The 21024-nt window shown below is 40.7% G+C and overlaps 1 protein-coding gene across 5 annotated transcripts in view; it reads right to left on the bottom strand.

Moving 5' to 3' along the window:
* The window catches only part of grin2bb (glutamate receptor, ionotropic, N-methyl D-aspartate 2B, genome duplicate b), a 139069-nt gene that overhangs the window by 63350 nt on the left and 54695 nt on the right, over positions 1-21024 (bottom strand). For all 5 annotated transcript variants that reach the window (XM_084931136.1, XM_084931133.1, XM_084931132.1 and 2 more), the window contains exon 4: positions 114-257. In XM_084931136.1, the coding sequence (XP_084787262.1) occupies positions 114-257 (144 nt within the window). The remainder of the gene's footprint in view (positions 1-113; positions 258-21024) is intronic.

Below are 21024 nucleotides of genomic sequence, written 5' to 3'. Positions count from 1 at the left end.
TGACAAAGACTCATTTTTTAGCTCATGGTACAGTCTGTCTAACACATTGGCTACATAATAACAAATTCATGATGCAGTATAATTGAAAGCGTCTGTTTTTTGTATTTATTTACCTTGTTGACAAAGTCCTGGTAACCAGGGTAATACGTGGTGACTATGGAAAAGATGTACCAGTCATACTCCTCCATAATGTTCAACATGACGGAGGCCTGCTGCTCGATGGATGGACCAAACTGGAAAAACATGGAGTGGTCGTCCTGGAAACGAGATACACAGAGCCAATCAGCAAATAAGGTCATGAGTCATACAACATGAGAGAGAACTGGAAGGTAGGGCACAGATGATTATGGAGCGTATCCAGCTCCTGCAAGCCAGAGAAACAAATATAGTCTTGTCTGTAGCTCAGAGTTTACCATCCTCCTTTAATGCTGTCTGACTGCACCACAGAATATGCACCAATACTCTGTGGCTCAGTCACAGAGCGCATGTGATGCAAACCCTTTTGATATCTTAAAGATATTTATGAATATTCTAACACAGACAAGGTGACATTCATAATCAGAGAGCCTCATCACATTTACTATGCTACTGAGTGCACAATTAAGATGGCCACCTGGTTCAATGATATTTATTGCAGGGTAGCAACTTTGCAGCAGGAGTCAAAACATTTTTCTGCAAGAAAAAAAAAAGAAAGCTCGTTTTTTGCTCCAGGAGTCACGAAGCGGTTAAGGGAAGGTCAGTCATGTAAAACCACCAAACAACTTATCAGGAGAAAGAAGTTACGATGGATTATTTACAAACGTCCTCCCTCCGGGGAGACGTGACAGAGCTGCTGTAATGAGAACAGCATCGTGTCAGCAGCCTTTTTTAGTCTGTCCACAATGAGGCCTTCTGTTAAAGGGTGACTAGAATAGAGATCTCACCTTAAGCTGTATAAAGAACTACCAGTAGTTCTTTAAAACATGCGTGTAAGACACTGACGCTTAGACTCACTTTCAAAATAAAGTCAATATTGTTTCTATACATGTTTTCAAGTCCACACTTTTGCTTATTTCGGAAATCTTGGAGCCATCCTCCCTCCTTTACCGCCAACATTAATAATGTCTCACATTCGGCCTTCTTCCAACTACACAACATTTCTAGTCTTTGCCCTTTTTCTTTCTCAACACCTCACAAGTTCTGGGTCGCACCCTGGCCACCTCTTGTTTGGATTATCCCCCTCAGAACTTCTTAATCAACTTCAAATGGTTCAGAACTCATCCGATCATATTACATTTATGATGATCCAGCTTCATTCACTCACTTTTCCCTAACACATCCAATACAACATTCTGCTCCTCACTTTCATGGCACCCCCCTCCATAACTCTCAGACCTCCATCATCCTTTCACACCCTTTCTCTGCTCAGCCTAAGCTCCACTCCTGAGCCCCTCTCGCTTCAGACTTAACACCACGGGTGCCAGAGCCTTTAGCTGCACTGGAACTCACCTCCACTTCACCTCCGTCAACTAGACTCTATTACACAGTTCAAATCACAGCTGAAAACTCATCTGTTCACATCAGCGGGTCAACTATAACCATAGTGTTTGACATGTTTTACACTCACATATTATTCCAAGGTTTTAATCTCTCCTATTATTCTTGCTATTCTGATGTTGTATTAGGTGAACCTTAGTGTTTTAAAGGTGCCAAAAAAATAGAATTTATTATTGTTATTATAAAAGCTGACCATGCCCTCATCTCAGTTTAACCTGTTAGCATGCCAGCTTTAACTAATAACCGTTAAGGCAATCACAAGATGCAGTGCAGCTGATGGAAATCTCTTTGGGTTTGCAGATATTTGGCACGGTTCCTTTTTTAAAATCTTTGATTTCTGCTTTCAATTTTTATTGAACACATTTGTGTTTGAGTTTCAGTTTAGCTTTCTGTTCTCATGTTGGAAGTTTTGCCTCCTGATTGTTTTCACTAGCGTCTCGTTGCCCTTCTGTTTCTGATTCCCTAATCAGCCCTCTGTGTATAAATATTCCCGTCTGCTTCTTTGTCTTTGCTGGATCGTCTGTTGTACTTCCCGGTTCCCTTGTGTCAGTTTTCAGCATTTCCAGGCTTCATGTCTAAATGTGTGTGTTGTCTGTTATTTGGGGCTTTTCTTTCTCCCTTCTGGACTTGTTTACCTTTTGTTGCTTCTGTGGACTTTAATTATCAGGTTTTAATAAAGCTCGCTTTTTGTTTTACTCTGTGGTTTGGTCTGTATTTGAGTCCACCTTTAAACGGAAATCTTGACAGTATTTGAGCATAAAAGAAAATTTTATGCAAATGAAAGCCTGATAATGGTGCTACAAGGAGATTAGAATTAGACTTAGAAGTCTTTTATTGCTATTATGCAACATATAACAAAACTGCAGAGAGGCTACACCTTCAGATGCAAAAAGAAAAATAAAGAACAAACATGCAGTCATTTGCATTTAACTATTTAAAATGTACTATATATTATATTATATAGTAGGGATGGGAATTGAGAACCAGTTCCCAGAATGCTAATTCCTTGGAACTATTAGTTTGCTGGCCTAATGATCCTGCTTATTGGTTGCACTTGTACTACAATTAGCTGATTTCAGTTCAAGTGCAGGATTAGGAAAACAGTGGTGTAGTCTTCAGCATGGATATGGACATTGCTTTTATTTTTATTGCACAAAAGAATGATATTGTGATGGTAAAGCGCAAACTGCATCCAGGACAGAAATAAGTACATTATTTTGTAAACACAACTTCACTCCTTGCGATCATCTGCACAGATAGCATGTTAATGCTAAGTTAGCCAGACAGCCTGCTAATGCTACCCTGACCCCAGCCCAGCAGCCAGACATTGAACTTGAACAGGCAACAAACTGATGAGCAGTCAGGCTGCAGCCTCCAAAAAATCAGAGAAATACCCCCAACATGCACAGACATTTGACCACACAGCAAGAATTAATTTGCAGGAATGTAATATCTTTGATATGCTACTTAATGATAGTGGTTACACAAAGCAGAGCCAGTGAGAACACAAGGAGAATCGATAAGAGAATCAAATCAATAAGTGATATTGATAATGGAATCGAAATTGCTAAATTCTTATCAATTCCCATCTACGCAAGGTATGGTAATTCAATTCAATTCAATTCAATTTTATTTATATAGCGCCAAATCACAACAAAAGTCGCCTCAAGGCGCTTCATAGATACAGAGAAAAACCCAACAATCATATGATCCCCTATGAGCAAGCACTTTGGCGACAGTGGGAAGGAAAAACTCCCTTTTAACAGGAAGAAACCTCCGGCAGAACCAGGCTCAGGGAGGGGCGGCCATCTGCTGCGACCGGTTGGGGTGAGAGAAGGAAGACAGGATAAAAGACATGCTGTGGAAGAGAGACAGAGGTTAATAACAGATATGATTCAATGCAGAGAGGTCTATTAATACATAGTGAGTGAGAATGTAATGTAATGTGATAACAACAAGTGAGTTTCAAGAATTTTGCAATTTCACAATGACTTAACCGACAATAGACACTATTGCACAAAGGATTCTGATGATCTAAGATATTGCTCTATTGGCTGTGATATTACACAAGAGCGAAATTATTGCAGGAAGGAGATAAAGCAGAAATGGAAGACGAGGTGGTAGTGGTGTTGAGGGAGAGAGGTCATGATACTTGAGAAGAAGCTGGGTCTGTTTGTCTTGCTTTCAGGAAACCTGTAACACCTGCCAGAGAGCAACACGTTGAACAGGTGAGAGTTGGGATGTGACAGTGATCAGGATGGCCAAATGATAAACACAAACTTGTGAACCAAATTTCACTGGAATCCAACTTAAAATGATCTACCAGCAAAGGCTAGCAGCTGGTAATGTTAGCAGATAACTCCCCATCTCTACTTCTGATTAAAATGTGATCCATTTGGTTACTAAACAAAGATGGCCATGGCAATAAATTAAAAGTCTTCAAAATTACAGTCCACGAATGACTGGTTGCCAGGTGCAGTCTGGAAGGAGGCTTGAGCTAAAAGTACATATTTAAAACCAGCTTACATCCATGTTCTTATTTATTCTTTTTTTCAGCTCTCTTTATTGGGGTTTGTTGGTCCAACATAAGGCAAAAAAAAGATGTTACAGGCATAACTGTAGACAAAGGTCTCCTGTGACTTGGATTGATTAAAAAAATTTACATTGCTTTTTAATTCTGTCTTGTTTACTTATTTGTCATTTTAGATAAACTGTGACAAAAACTGATGTGAAATGTTGGGCCATAATTCACAGCAGCACCAAGAAAAGAAAACTTTTAATCAGTTAGCGCTTATTTGCTTCGCTTCACACGATCTTCAATTTTAAAGCAGAAGATTCAGCATTTTGTGCTTTCTTATATTTGCCCCCTGTGGAACATCTTACCCATGCACGGACTAATTATATAAACTTGCACATGTTAGTCATGCAGGAAGCAGAGCAGCGCTCGGGTTACGTGCACGACCTCCACTCCACATCAAAGCCAGTCTTCCCTATTCCACCACTTTCTTACCCAGAGGGGGAGAAAGGATGTACTACCTACCTTTCACTGCGATTATATGCTAACAACATTGCAGTGTCAAGTGACGTTGGAGGGGCTGGCAACGCTGGAAATGAGTAGAAAAGTCGAGTGTTTACATTTGTGTGTGTGAGCAGGCTGAAGCCTGGCGTATTCCCTGCTTTGACAGTTCATACACTCAACTCGGTAATGAAGGTATTTTCACGCATGACCGGCGGCTAATGCACTATTCATCTCTAACCTCACACTTCCATCAAAATCCATCATTGTTTGATGACTGCAGCTTCAACCTGCTGAGTTTAAATGGATTGTGTGGATGAGTGCAACATGTGGTTTACCTGACATTATACTACCCTCTTCTTTCACACACTTCCTCACTTTAAACAGATGAGGCTGGCGATACTCTTTATAATAATGTAATGTAATTTTTTATTATCGGCAACGCGACGGTTCGCGTGAACCAAAACGAAGGATGATGTCATCCTGCTAACACGTGTTGGCCGTGTAGCCAAATTTGAAACAGCTCGTTCTGCTGTGCCTTCTGTTCTTAGAGGCTGTTTAAAAAAAAAAAACACTATTGAAATACGTGATTTGAGGTGTCATTACAGAGAGCATGGATGTCGTAGACCATGCCCTAAATAAATGTGCTCTTGGAGTGTTTTAACCAACAGCTGACAATACGAGTGCACTGTTTCCTCTTGTATTAGCAGTATCTTCCAAAAATCCCCAAAACTACAAACCTTGCTGCTCAAAGCTTTTTTAAAAATGATATTTCATATTGAAGAACCGCTCTTAAAGACTTTCTCTCTGAGTAAAGAGTAAAAAGAACAGCGCTGCAGTGAAGCACTGAGGGCTGGATGTTTTGATCATTTTGTGGGATTTGGTATTTCCAAGATTTCTGAGACAGTTGCAAGCACAAATGTGGGAGAACTCTCCTCCCACAAACCATATACTGTTTAGTGAGCTATTTAACCAGATCAGTTCAATAAAAATGGCACAATAGAAGGCTGGAAAATCATTGCCTGGTCTGGTGAGTCTCGATTTCTGCTGCGACATTCGGATGGAAGGGTCCGAATTTGGTGTAAACAACATGTAAGAGTGCCTTGTATCAATAGTTCAGGCTGCTGCTGTCAGGGCTCTGTGTGCGGGCAGGCGGAGGTGAGGATCCAAATGCAGGACTCTTGGAGACTGAATGGCAAACTCAAAGAACCTCAGCTTTATTGCTGGCACAAAACAAAACATAAACCAAACTGAGAATGCTAAGACAAGACCACACAGGCGATTCTGAGGGTACGACGCGACGCTCAGCGCTGGAGGACACACACAATAAATACACATGAGGGAACAAGGAACAGGTGGGAACACAGCTGGGAGAAATTAGACCTAACGAGACAGAGGAAGCAAAACTAGAACACTGACATACGACATGGGTCTTCAAAGTAAAACAGGAAACAATTCACAAAGACGCAGACTTGACACTGAACTAAACCTACACTAAACACGAGGGCGCAAAACACAAAACCTAAGAACAAAACCCTAAACCAGAATAAACTGAAATAATAGAATTATAATAATAATAATCGACAAAGCATAACAAGAGAATCAGAATACAAACCATAATACAGAAGAATATAAGAAACAGAAAATGCTGGGTCAAAATGACCCAGAACCGTGATAGCTGCTGGTGTAATGGTGCGTGGAATACCAACTGACTGTGTTTAAACACCACAGAATACCCGAGTATTGTTGCTGACCATGTCCCTTTATTAGCACAGTGTACTGATGACTGCTTCCAGCAGGATAATGCATCATGTGCCAAAACTCAAGTCACATCAAACTGGCTTTTTGTGCGTGTTCTCTGTACTCAAATGACCTCCACAGTCACCAGATCTCAATACAACAGAGCACCTTTGGCACACAAAGATTTTAATTACGGACTCCAACAGCAGTTTATTCATTCAAGTGCTTTCTGAAAATCTGTGTAATTTAATAACCTGAAGAAATATTTAAATACTGCACTTTAAAAACGCTGTAGCTGTTTTATAAGATGTTCGATTCTCAGAATGTACTTCTTTATGCCAACAAACGTATAAATAGATAACATGCTGGAGTTTTAATCATGGCCCAAAAGAGGTTTCAAAACAGGTTTTTGACCTTCAATCATAACTGTACAATTATCTCTATTAATTAAATATGAAACATAAAAAATAAATAAAAAGAATGAGAGCCTCCTTTTTAAATAAATAATAATAATAATGATAATTTCGTACAGGTTTAATGTGTGTTTCCCGGATCCATCCATCTGTGAACTATGTCTATGTTTGACCCTGCATATTAGTTAACATTAGCACTTCAATTCATCATGTAAATATACCACATTTAGCCACACGTGCTAATTTTCATCTGCAGGCCCCGGCAGGTTGGCGGCATATTAAATTAATCAGCAAAACCAAACACAGAGGAGCATGTAAGCATAATTAAAAGGCGGAAATGTGTCAAATACAACACATAGAATATTATATGACTGATCAAACACACCTCACACTTTTTATCAGTTGTTTATATTTCGTCTATTTCGTTAGAGACTGACGTAGCTAAGACTCACGATTACACCTATGTCTCCTCCAACTATACACAACTTTGGTTATTTATTTATTTATGTATTTATTTTTTGGTAATACCAAATGTATTACATTTGATACATGATTTTTTTTCTGAGTTTTTGAGACTTGACTTGACGTGATGTTTTTCTCCCTGAAAAAATTAAAATAAATTGCAGAATATATTTTTAAGCAATAAACTGCTAAATAAATAAATGCCAGATGTAGCAAATAATACACAAATCTAAACTGATATTTGCAAATTCATATTTTATTTGTTTTATTTTATCAGAGGATAGAGAATCAGGGAATGAACAAAACAAAAACAAAATCAGAAAAAAATTGAAAATTAATTATTTCAAGGTTCAAACTTTTAAGGGCTTAAGCTGAAAATGCTTTAGATTACAGGTGTCCAACATAAGGCCCAGGGGCCAAAATGGGCCCGGCAAATATTCCAATCTGGCCCACTTCACAGCTTTAGAAAATGTGACTGAGTGAATAAATTTTGAAGTTTTAACTGTATTTTATTATAAGCATTAGAGCTTTTTCTAATAATAAAGACCCCCTCCGCCCATTGCCACCCACACTACACCAAAAGCATAAGGACATTTACTAAGAATTAATGAAAAAACTATACTCTAAATATATAATAACGGGACAGTCTGAGCAACGATCGACCAGAACCTTATCTGTAATGTTTGTGTTGGTCTGGCCCACTTCACCTTACAGTGGGTTGTATGTGGCCCAGCAGGTAAAATGACTTTGCATCCCTGTTTTAGACGGTCTTACATGAGCACTTTCAGTCTATAGGAGTAAGAACCAATCTACTAATCTAGTTAAAAGGTGTGCAGAAAAAACACAACCACAAAAACACATCCCACTTTAAATGGGGCTGCCAAATAAGGCCAAACCCCTCTGCGAGGTCAGATGCCAAAAACAGATAACTGGCTGAAGTGGCGCTCTGGCGAAACTGACCCACTTTGCTTCGCTCACCTTTAAACATTTCCTCTCTTTAACTCTTTTTTGTGCAGCCGCCACCTCTCATGTACATCGAAGCTACTTAGTCATTCCCTATCTTTCTTTATCACTTCCTCTCACTTACTTACTCACACAGTATCCCCCGTCTCCTTAAAGTCCCTCTTTGTCTTGGTATCGCCTTTCTCCTGATTCCTACTTTCTAAGAGGGCTCAGAATGGTCTAATCACTCGCGAGACCAAACCTGCCATTCAGACGGATTGTGAGGGCACTACTTATTTCATTCTCTGCTACTTAGATTACAGCTAATCATCATCTCGTTCTACTTTCGCTTTCTTATCCTAATCACCCCCAATTTAATTTCTGTCCTTTATTCGCATGGCGTTAGTGTCTCCTTTTTCTCCCTCTCTCTTTCTCTTGAATCCTTTGACCTTGCCCTGTCTTTTTCCTCTCTGTCGTCTATTTTACATAATGTCCTGCAGCTCCATTAGTTCATTTCACATTGGTGTGAAGTGTCCTGTGGGCTGCAGGTGTGTGTGTGTGCCATTACCGAGGCAGCCTGCCTCTCTGCCCGCCTGCTATCCTGCCTGTCATTTTGCATCACACGCCGCTTGACCGACAGCCTGCGAAAGCGGCTTGTCACCTAATTTTCAAGCTCTGTTTTTGTGTCTCTTTTTCTATAAATCACAAGTGTGTGTGTGTGTGTGTGTGTGTGTGTGTGTGTGTGTGTGTGTGTGTGTGTGTGTGTGTGTGTGTGTGTGTGTGTGATATGAATTCCAATGTCTAATTTAAGGTGTCTGATTTGTTGAGAATGTCTGCAGGTTGGACAAATATAAAGGACTGAGCTCTGAAAGCAATTACATCTGAGACTCACACTGATAAAACCAAACAATTATTTCTAATGAACTGAAGACACTATATGCACTGCCATCATAGTCTACTGTTCACTAAGCCCTACTGTCTGAAGTTATTGTTGCAAGCTCTCCATTTGCACCCATTAAACAGGCCGCTTACAATAATAACAATAGCAGATGAATCATTTTTCAATCAACGTTTTTTTTATTCTAGACAGAAAGAAGAAAGAAGCTTTTGCGTTTCTCGTCTGTGGCCATCACTTTCACCACTGATGGATGATTATATGATAATTAATAGAATTAATGGATATGGATAATTAGTAGAAGATAATTAAACTGATATTAACATGTTAAAAAGTTTAAAAATTGAGGCTTTTTCTAACAGACATTTTAATATTTCAAATTGTCTTTTTATAAAATTTTCGAAAAGGGCTTCATGTACATGACTGGTTTTTAATAACACTAATAGGCTCAGCTTGAGCAGTGGATGTGTAAAACAGGGAAATAAAACCACATTGTTTTTATGCAGTCATTCATAGGTTCTTAATCCGAAGTTTAAGAAAACCTAAAACACTGTTATGTCATCACAAAACTTTTTGGCTGATAAGCATAGTTGTTGCATTTTGACTATATAACCCTGCTGATGAGCGTTGTGTAGTGCTAATGTACTAATGCTGCTTGCTTCTGGTTGACTATAAATTCCTCAAATCCAGTAAAGGTGGAGAGGTGAGCCAGCACACAAGACAGGACAGGACTGTCTTGTGTGGGCTTTCTTTATGTACTCCAATTTCCTCCCTCAGTCCAAAGACCTGCGCATTACATTAATTAGTGAAACTGAATTCAGCATAGGTGTGAATGGTCGTCTGTCTCTGTGTTAGCCTTGCAATACATTTGCAACCTGCCCAGGGTGTTCCCTGCCTCTCACCCCAACACAGCTCGTTAAGTAACGAGTGGATGGATAGTAAAAATGGGGTGTGGACCGTGTCTACACACTGGAGACTAAATATGTGAAGGGATCTATGACCCAGGTTAAATATCATGAAAATGCTTAGAGTTGTTCACATCAGAGGCTGCACTGAGTGCAGCATAGATAGTGGCATAAATGGTTGCATGTGACTGTGAAAGAGGAAGATTTATCTTCCCTGTGTGCATCTCCTGTTGCTCCCTTTAGTGGTCGCCACAGCAGATAATCTGCCTCCATCTCACCCTACCCCGATCATCCTCTTTTGTCACACCAACCCTCCGCATGTCCTCCTTCATCACATCCGTGAATTTTCTCTGTGGTCTTCCTCTTTTCCTCTTACCTGTCAGCTCCTTATTCAACATCCTTTGTCCAATGCATCCACTATCCCTCCTCTACAATTCGCTCACCCTTTGCAGCTATAATAGCCTCAACTCTTCTACCCAGACCTCTGCATACTATGCGCCTCAGCATCCGCTGACCCCGCTCTGTGGTTTTACATGTACCTACCACTTTGTGGCTGAGTTACTGTCGTTCCCAATCACTCTTACTTTGTTATAATACCACTAACAGCTGACTGTGGAATACTTAGTAGTGAGGAGATTTCACGACTGGACTTGTTGCACAGATGGCATCCTGTCACGATACCACGCTAGAATTCACTGAGCTGCTGAGAGCGACCCGTTTTTCACAAACGTTTGTAGAAGCGGTCTGCATGCCTAGGTGCTTCATTTTATACACCTATGGACAAGGAAGTGATTGGAACACCTGAATTCAACGTTTTTCAATCATTTGGTATGTGCAGCGCCTCGCTCTGGTTGCCCCTGGACTGACGTCAGATGGAAGGCTTAGCTCTTATTAGCAGAGAGGTTCGGTGACCGTGACACCATCATCATTGCAAACAAGAAGGGACTCAGAGCCGATCCAGTGTAATCCCGCCACCACCTTGAACCCCATCTGTCACTCCTACTGCACACCTCACCAAAGTCTTGCTCTCCTCATACATGCCCTGCACAACCCTCACATACGTCTGTGCCACTCCTTCATGCAGCACCACAGCTCCTCTCTTGGCACCCTATCATCAGCTTTCCCTAGATCCACAAAAGACACAGTGGAACTCGTCCTGATCTGTATTAACACAAAATCACTTGTAGCATAAAGGCTCAAACAGTTGCCAGATTTATTTATATATTGTTTTTTTAGGTATTGCTCTGAACTGTATGTTGAATGGGATTAATAACGCTTGTTAAATCAATACAGGATGTAGATTACTGAAAAACAGTAACAACAGTAAAGAGCCCACCAGCAGACATTATGGCTCCCAAAGACAACTAAATTACATTTATAGACTATAAACGTCAAGAAGGCCTAGTGGTTCCATAGTGTAGTGGTTTTCACATTCGCCTAACAAGCAAACAATCCCTGAATCAGTCCTGGGAGGAAACACAAAATACCTTTGGCATTGCATTAGGAAGGGTGTAAAAAATCCAAACTAAATGTGAATTTACCTGATGTTGCGACTAGTTGTGAATACACCTAACTTGCATATGACAAATAAAACTGAAAACCTCAAAGACCAAGAAAACAGCTTGCTAAAAAAAAGGCAAGTTTTAATTAGCGTGCAAGTTGTTTTGGTTTTTTTTACCACATCCACTTGTTTTGTCTAGTTCCTAAAAAAAATCCGCAAAGCACTGAGGTACGTTTATTGTGGAGAAATGGGAGGGTAACTGTTTTGGTGCTCGAATTTGCTTTATTTATTTTTATTTTTTAATTTTGCCATCATTGTTTCTCTCACACTCACAGAGCACGTGTAAAGCTCATAAAAGTTGTACTCTTGAGTAATTTAATTATAAATAAATAAATAAAAGCAGCACATTTACCGCCCCATCCCTTTTTTCCCCTTCTCCTGTGGCATGTCATGACCATTTACTGTATTACAATAGTTTTTTTCCCACACTAATCACCACACTTGCTCGTTTTGTATCATGCCAAAGCTTCTTTTTCATCCAGACACATTAAACACGGCTCTGGTGTTTGGGGGGGAGGGGGGGGGGGAAGGCTGGTGGAATCACTTGAGAGGCATTATTCAAACTTTGAGTAGATATGACACCAGAGAGCCAGATAACAAACACAAACCTCTGTGTGTGTGTGTTCCTCCAGCTCCCTGAGGTACTGCTGCCTAACATGTGAGCATAACCTACAGTTAAATCAGTGACTCCGCACTCTCGCTGAACTCACTCGAGACCCAGCGGACGACAGAGATAACCAGTATTTTTAATGTGCACACTCATCTGTGTGTACATAAAGCACAAGTCCCCGCTGTGCTGGCAACTATCCCTCTCATTCTTACACGTATGAATGAATTATGTCTGCCGGAACAGCATCAAGTGGCTGCTGCATGATTTAAACCCATCAGGACAGCGGGCGTTGGGTGCGTTTGATTTTTTTTTTTCCTCAGATCGTCACAGACACTTCTCTGGATACGTGGCCGGAGTCGAGGCCGCCTCTGTCGCTGCAGCCTCTGCGTCAGCGCGCGGCACTGTACAAGAGCCGAGCAGAGAGAGCCTCTAGCAGGAGGGCTGAAAGGATTTGGCAACTCATCTCCATGTCATGCCAATGAAAGCCTGTCTCCAATTAGATTTGCAGAGGAAGAGCGACATATCGGCCCACCGCTCAACAAGCCCTGGTGGGAGAGGATTGAAGGGTAGAGAGACAGCAGAGAGGAAGAGAGGCAGACAAAGAGGAGAGAGAGTGAGAGAGTGAGTGTGTGTGTGAGACAGAGAGAGAGAGAGAGAGAGAGAGCAATAGCTGTTAAGGCTGAGCAAGAGTAGAGTCTTGCTTGAGAAAACAGGCAAACCCTAAGAACTCCCAGAGACGAGGGCTCACAAACACACACACACACACAAAACATGTGCACAAGTGGCAGTGCGCACACATCCCTCCAACACTCAGCTTATTCCACTTCATCACACTCGTCTTTCACCACCTTTCATCTTTCTCCCTCTGTCTATCTCTCCTCCGCACATCCCGAGCACCGCCGCCCGCCATCGCCGCTGTCAATCTCTCAGTTTGAGCCCAGCTTGCTTCATCATCATATTTTTAATCAAACACACACGGCGCTTTAATTAATCTTATATTGGGCTGTTTAATTATCAATGACCCTGTTTCGACGTCTAATCCTCGGCTCCATTCAGTACACTTCATTTTAAACATCCCATAATGTTCTGATTGAATTACCCTTGCTATTTTGGGTCTAGGAAATGATTTCAGAAGCGCTGAAATATGATTCACTCCCACAACTGCCAGTGGAGCGATGATGATGATGGCAGCGGCGGTGGTGATGGGTTATTTTACAAACCCATCGTCTGGATACGAGGCAGCATTTGAGATCATAAAGCATACAGACGGCGAGTAAAAACAACATTCATTAACTCGTTATCATTTAAGAATGTCTTCATTAAACATTGTTAGCGCTGATAAAAGTTGGCTTGGACTGATTAAGCGCTGCTGGTGTAAAGAGCTGATTTCTATTTGGTCCCCTATCATGTGCATAATTATGTAGGAGTAAACATAACGGAGTAATTTAAGCAATATAATGTAATCATTAGTGCATGCTTGAACAACTCCGATGCTACTGGCTCAAGTCAGTGAAATGAAAAAATAAATAAAAGAATAAAAATAAATAAATAAATAAGAATTTATTACAATTTTTTAAAAATTAAATAAATTAAACAAAAAATGTACAAAAATATATATATTTTAAATTAATTAAATAAAAAAACACATAGTGACAAATTTCTTTTTAAGCTTAGAGAGAGAAAGAGAGGCTGTGGAGATGACTGAGAGCGCGCTTGTCTACATTTGCCTTAACAAGTAACCTAATGAAGCTTTTTGCTGTAATTAACAGTGACGGTTTAATTCGACACTGTTTTGGGAACATTTGCAGAAGTACCAGAGGCCACTCCATGTTAGAAAACAGCAGAACGGTCCAAGCAAACCTCCTGGGACGCAACGTTCCCCCTCGCTGTGGGATTTAACAAAGACTACACACGCTTACTCTCCCCCTGGCTTCAACAAACGCACACGCGAGCACGCACATGCTACGCAAACAGATTTTTAAAAAGATGGTCACTGTTGTTGTCAAACCAACGTCCTTACATAGAGTCTAAAATAAAATGAATGAAGGCTACATAAACCGAATGTGTATCGTGGCGTATTCTAACAGTCCTCAGATTTTGTGTGTGTGCGTGTGCCACCTCATATTAATGTTAATGGAATGTTTCTTTCTAAATTAAGGCATAGCAGAGCAGCCATGTGCAGTCCTCAGGATGTAAATGTAAATGGATGTGGAGCGACTTAAGGACATCGAGGCGGGCTTTTAAATGGGTGCTCTGCACCAGGCGAGGAAACATTTAGACGTCTTTATTTTTTGTTTTTACTGACCCACTGGGTGTGTTCCCAGCGTGATGTGCCAGCTTTTGATGTTCCAAGGTCAACCATTTTTAGAGATGTGAACAGAACTTAGAAGGGTATCCTCATATGTAAGTGTGAGGTCATTTTCTTCCCCAAAAACACCTCTGATGAAGTGAGCTGAGGATGTGGATGGCTGACACAACACAGGGCCTTCGGTAAGGCTTGTGGGGGGAGACGGTAGATGGCTGTCTCATATGAATTTCACCACCAGACAGTTACTTTAACTACAGTTTCATCCAATTCAACTTTAAGGCATCCACAGACAGTAAAAGGGCAGCGTCTGCTTTCTTTACATCTACCTGTTCAACAAGCCTAAACAGGCAGAAAAGACTTTTTTTCAGATTCTTCCATCCACCACTTGTATATTTGTGACAGCACGGATTAATTAGGAACGAGCTTAAATGAAAATTGTGACTACTCGCTCACTCAGTTTGCCACCTTCAAGTCCTCTCAATGAAGTGGACGTCTGGCGTAGCAGTTTCCTGTCCTATATTTGCCGCAAGAGGAGTAATGATTAGCCGATCATGACTCAACTAAAGCAGGGCTAAGACCATTGTCAAAATTTGCTGAGTGGAGTGCCTCCACCAGGATATTTTAAATATCCAATGCCATCCTGGAGGCACATGGTGAACCAATTTAAACTGTTTTGTATGAATCCGCTCCTATACTCCTAAAACTCAGTATGTTGGCATGGCTACAAATGCTGCCATTGGCTTCAAGAGCTTATATTAGTTTCTAGTAATTGGTTGGGGAAAATCGAATCCCTTCCTGCAAGGGAATCAGCTAGAGTGGAGGCAATGCCAGAGTGAAGAAAAACAGTGCCAGGTCACTTATTTTTCTTTTCTCGTATCAAGCTTTGATTCTGCAAAACTGTTTTAAACTGACCTGCAGGCTGAGAGCATCTGTCTAAAAATGATACCTGCAGAATGCTGGGGCGTGTCTAAAAGGGACCACAGGTGTGCTGCATTACATGTGTTTTACACAGTATACTGTGTATATGCCATATTATATATAATAAAGCAAATACAACCTGTTTTCTGGTGAAAGAAGAGAAATGAACCCGTTTATTTCAGTTCCCACAACCCATCTTCAGGCTTCAGATTATATTAATTTAGAACGATAATTGTAGTCATAATTATTAATAATTACCACCAAGTTTATTAACAACTAAAAACATAATCAAATGTTCTTTGAAAACAATTTCTCTTCTACTGAAAAATCTGGATTGAATTACCCTTTTTAAAGATTTTTAAGGATATTTATTCTAACTAAATCTGTCTTCACAAAACTGCATCAGAATGTATACATGGAAGCACGGTGGATCCAAAAATAATTATATGTTGAGTCTCCCACTAGTGACTGGAAGGCAGCTCCTTTCTTCCTCCCCACCTGCTGAGTAAAGCTCACACATCTGCAAATTACATGCTACAGCCTTACAGCAGGCTCAGTGCATCAGCTCCCCACAGAAAGCTGTTATTGGCTAACAAACAGCACACTTCTGCCTAAAGGTACCGACTGCCATCAGCAGGATCCTTGGTTATGTGGTCCCTACAATCTAAATTAATTTGTAAATTATTTCTTTTAATGCCGTCACCTAATTATTCTTTATCTTTATAAACACTTATTCGAATGAGTGTTGCCTTAAATATGGCAAAGATAAAACCAAGTCCTCTGTGAACCGACAGTGCCGATGCAGTCTGCAAGAGTCTCATGTCTGACGAGTGAGACTTGAATTTTATGCCTTCATTCAGAGCATCTGGTGCTGAAATTTCAGATTTCCACACAGAGAAATAAAAGCTCAGCTCTCACCATAATGCGTCTCTACTGCTGGGATGCTGACAGCGGTGATGAACGAGTCAATGACAGTGGACGGCAGCATAAGAGGCTGTACCAGCATGGATCAACAGCAGTTTAACCAACTTCAGCACTGCGGCTAAAAACATCAAGCAGAGCTCCAGAAAACAGAAACGGGGCACACTGACCCTTTTTTCCCCCTCAAAATATATATATTTTTCTAAAATAGCTCACTATATGTTTCTAAGTAGCTCTGACTACAATGTTACAGCTAAAAGAAGTTCAATTTTTATTCTTCTTCACTCACGTACTGACTAAATCTTTTTTTTTTTCACTTATTTCCATGTTTTCATTTGGTATAATGCCTCAGGCGAGTTTTCAGTTGGTCAAAACGTACCTATAAGATTACCTTTTTGTTTACTTAGAAAACACATGATTTCTGCAGAATGACTTTTTAAAAATAACCATATAGTACGGTGCAAAAGTCTCAAGCTACCTCTCACAATTTGCTATCACAATAGAATGTAGATTTTACAACTCGAATGCGCTTATGTTGTGTGTGTTATGCAGTGGTGCACATTTTGATGCAGTATGACTGCCTTTATTCTTCAAAATAGCTTTTCTTCTAATTTATTTAAGTAGTTTTCAGGAATAGTTCTGCAGGCTTCTTGAAGGACATCCAAAGCCCTTCTTTGGATGTTGGCTGCCTTTTGTTCTGTTCTCTATTAAAATGATCCCACGCTGCTTCAATAACGTGTAGGTCTGGGCTCTGGGAGGCCAATCTATGACTTTTAGCAATCAATTGTAGGATTTTGTTGTCAGGTATGCTTTTACGTTCAGTGTTTAGTTTTTTCATTGACATGCTGAAAAATTAATTAATTTGCCAATCAGATGCTTTCCAGATGTTATTACCCAGTGGATAGAAATCTGACGGTACCTTCCTGTCTTCATAATTGCATGAATTTTAACACCACTGACTAAAATGCAGCTATAAACCATTTACAAGCACTGGCATACCACTCTCCTGTCTTTAGTACATACTGCCGATGATTTGAATAAAGATTTTCAATTTGGTTTCATCACTCCATCACACCTGTTCCCACCGATTTTCATCCAGTTCTTGTGTACCTCAGCCTTTTCTCTCCGTTTCCCTTTCTAAAGAATGACATCTTGAAAGACACTGAGATCATTTCTGCTGAGGTTTCAGCCGACAGCAGATGGATCTAATGAATGGTCAGGTCCTGCGTCAGGTCTGAGGTGGATTTTTTCCTGTTTTAAGACATGATTTCCAGACACATGTCACCTGTTGTAGACAGTCTGACCTGTCATAGAGCTGCCACCTCTTCTTTTGTCCTTTACTTGACCAGGTTTCTCAAATTCTTTTGAGAACGCACTGTACACCACACTAGCAGATGCAAAGTTTTTAATTAACAGCACTTTGCCTGTCGGACTACATTACCTTTGACATTCATCACAGATTCATTCATTCAGATAATGATGTGTTTGTGTGACTGTTAGTAACAAAGAGCCTAAAGACACAACTTCAATTTGGTTCTTTGCTAAGTTGTCTGTTATCTGTTCACACGACACTGGTTCATCCATTTTAAGCAAAACAGAGAGTCATGAGGGGTGGCTAAAGACTTGTGCACAGTCTCGGTTTCAGTACATTTAAGCCTTCCCTTCTTGGTCCTCTTAGATCATCCTAAATTACAGTCATACTAACGAAATTATGAGTCATATCTCTATTATCCCCAGTAGTGAGGCAAACTATTTTCTAGGTATTCTGAGAAGAATAACAGGATTATCAATACTCACTCCCTCTGCTATGTCAAAATTAAAGTGTGTAATAGAGTAAACATATGAAGTCATGTTATAAAGTGTTTAAAGGTAATTGATCATTTTTAAGACATTAAGCTGCAGCAGGATCTGTTATTCACAGATGAGAACCTGCTGCAAAATCCAGCCTAAAGTTTCTCAGAAAGGTGATGCACCACAGCAAGGCTGTAGCACATGATTCACATCAACTTCATACTCATCCAACCTTTCAGGGCTCTCTTGTGTCTCTTCCAGGAGGAACAGAGGCGGTGGCATCCAGGAAGAGACCACTCCCCACAGGACAGAAATGTCTCATCACATGATAAAGGTGATCACTCAGAACAACTTTGTATTGATTTGCGGTAATCCTCCCCTCTAGAGGCAGGAGTGGACCCAAACCATTTTAAACAGTGGCATCATCTTCAAATCACACACTAAGCAGGGAGAAAAAGGCTCAATCACTGGCTGAGGAAGAGTGCCACATGGCTCACACTTGGCTAAGCGAGCAGCGCTAGGTCACAGCTGACAGACTCAGAGGAGGCGGCTGCATTCAGTTATCACTCAGAGAATAAAAGTCCCTTGTGTTGTGTTATATTCGAAGGGTTTATGATTTTACATCTTTACAACTTTAAACTGTCCCTTAAAAAGCTCATTATTTGAATGAATGCAGGCAATGCTCATATTTGTTTACTTCCCCTTTTGAAGACTGAAATTGAATGAAATGCCGGAAGGTACACCTGTGCAGTGCTTTTGTGTACTCAGACAGCTGCAATTCAATAAGCCAGCCCAAACATCAGCCTCCAGATCACATCCATCAAGCCCTCTCTAAAGCGATTCAACTAAACCATCACGAAGACAGGATATATTAGAGGGCTGTTTAGAGTGTAAGTAGTTAGGTGCTTCACTGTGCAAAGGTCTTCAGTCACGCCTCATTTCTGCACTTCTGCTTCAGAGTCTGTTCTAAGTGGTCTTAAGCAATATTTTTCCAGACTTTCTGGAGGTCTTTAAAGCTTTTCTCTCAACACTGATTGCTTTTTCACCCATCTTCAGTTAAGTCTTTGTACCATTTCAGGTGTGTGTATTGTTTGCTTTCTTGTTTTTTTAAGCCACTTAACATTGAGTGAGGAATCCTTCAGGCACAAGAAAGGCACCTAATTCAAGGGATAAACCACCGTTGTGTCTGTGCATAATGGACAACTTAACAAAGGACAATTTTAAATTGTATCTTTATGCAGTTACCAGCAGCCTAAGATTTATGATCCACCATGCAATACCATCTGGAAAGAATCTAGCTGGTAATGGTCCCACACACACTGTCAATGTAGTCAAAGCATACCTGGGTAGAAAAACATATCCTGTAGCACTGTTGGTCATGGATTGGCCTCCCCACAATCCAGACCTCTCCATTATTAAAGCAGTGTGGTATCATCTTAACAGAGAACTAAACAAAAGGCAACAAACATCCAAACAAGAGCTCTGAATGTCCTTCACGAAGCCTGGAAAACTATTCCTGAAGACTATTTAAGGAAATTAGAAGAAAGTTCCGACTCCACAGTGCTATAAACACTGATTTAAAATGGTTTTTTCCCCTTACGAGTTCTTCTCTTATGGTAAACCAGATGTGATAAACCTACAACCAGCACTCTGCCATCAGAATTCATTAAAACACCAGAGGGTTTCTATTATCTCCTCTAAAAGACTCCATCATGGATTCAATTCTGCACCACTAGCTACTGAAACATAATCATCAACTGAATGTCTAATTAGAACAAATTAATCTCCCTGTCTCACAAATACATTCGCTACTACATATAAACACATGCACACACTTACACACACCAAATGACATGTAATGCCCAGTAAACCCCTGCAGCACGCACACACACACAGAAACACAAAGGCTCCTTTGAAAGCACAGAAAACCACTGTTTGCCTCAAGCTTTCTCCACCATTCCATCACCACTGTGTGCACCGAGAGGGAGATACAATTAATTGTCTGATTCAATCTCCCACTGTTACATGTGACGCTCCGGCAGCACTCACGTTATGTCAGTCAAGACCAAAGCCTTGTCCTAACACGGAGTGGCAGAGAAGACGGCAGAGAACAACAGATTAAATCAAGTCTGCAAAGCAAATGTGTAAAAGATGGGAAACCGTTCATTATAATAAAAAATGACAGAAGATAAAGGTGAGAATGTAGGTTTTTTGCTCCACGTAGCAATCTCCGACTAAAATAAAACATGAACGGGGGGAGCTTGTCAGACATCGCAAGTCTAAGTAAGACAATGAGACGGGGTGGAGGGGGTGGGGGTGGGAGGTGGAGGGTAGGGAGCATCACCTCTGGCCCAGCCTGCTAATAGAAAGCTCCTTCATGAGGAGTTGATTAAGCTCGTTAGCACAGCGGAGAACGCAGGTAATTAATCACTGACACATGGGAGCTTGCATGCTGATTGGGCCATATCCCACCAATCCAAATGAGCACGAGACATAATTAGACCTGACCCCGGCTATCACGTGGCCCGGAGAAGCGACTGGTGTGCCAAATAAAAATAAGAGAGACACATATGAGCATTAATAGATGGATTATAGATTTTTTTTATAAAGTATGATCACTTTTTCATGAACCCTGTCAGTTTTAAAACGAATTCAATTACTGCAATGTAATGAGGGCAGACACAGCAGAGACTGAAATATGTGAAATATATCCCCAACTTCTCACGATGCAACAGATTACACTGTTTGACCCAGAGAGCAGCGCACTGGGGCAGTATTTAGCACACTTCCTGTTCGGCCGTTTGAATGTTCTTCTTGTGATTCTGTGGGGCTATTGCTTCCTCCCACAGTCCACAAATATCACCCTAATGTTAGCATGTTAGGGTAAATTGACCTCTCGCTGCCTCACACCCCATGACAGCTGGAATAGGCTCCATCCCCCCCGCGATCCAGCTGCATGATTTATGTTCTGAATTTATGTTATGAATCTGCAATAATTTGTAAGGG

The sequence above is a fragment of the Perissodus microlepis genome, chromosome 6, assembly GCF_051167445.1.
Source record: "Perissodus microlepis isolate ML-2025 ecotype Zambia chromosome 6, ASM5116744v1, whole genome shotgun sequence".
Classification (NCBI taxonomy): Eukaryota; Metazoa; Chordata; class Actinopteri; order Cichliformes; family Cichlidae; genus Perissodus; species Perissodus microlepis.
This window is presented reverse-complemented; position numbering and strand designations above follow the sequence as displayed.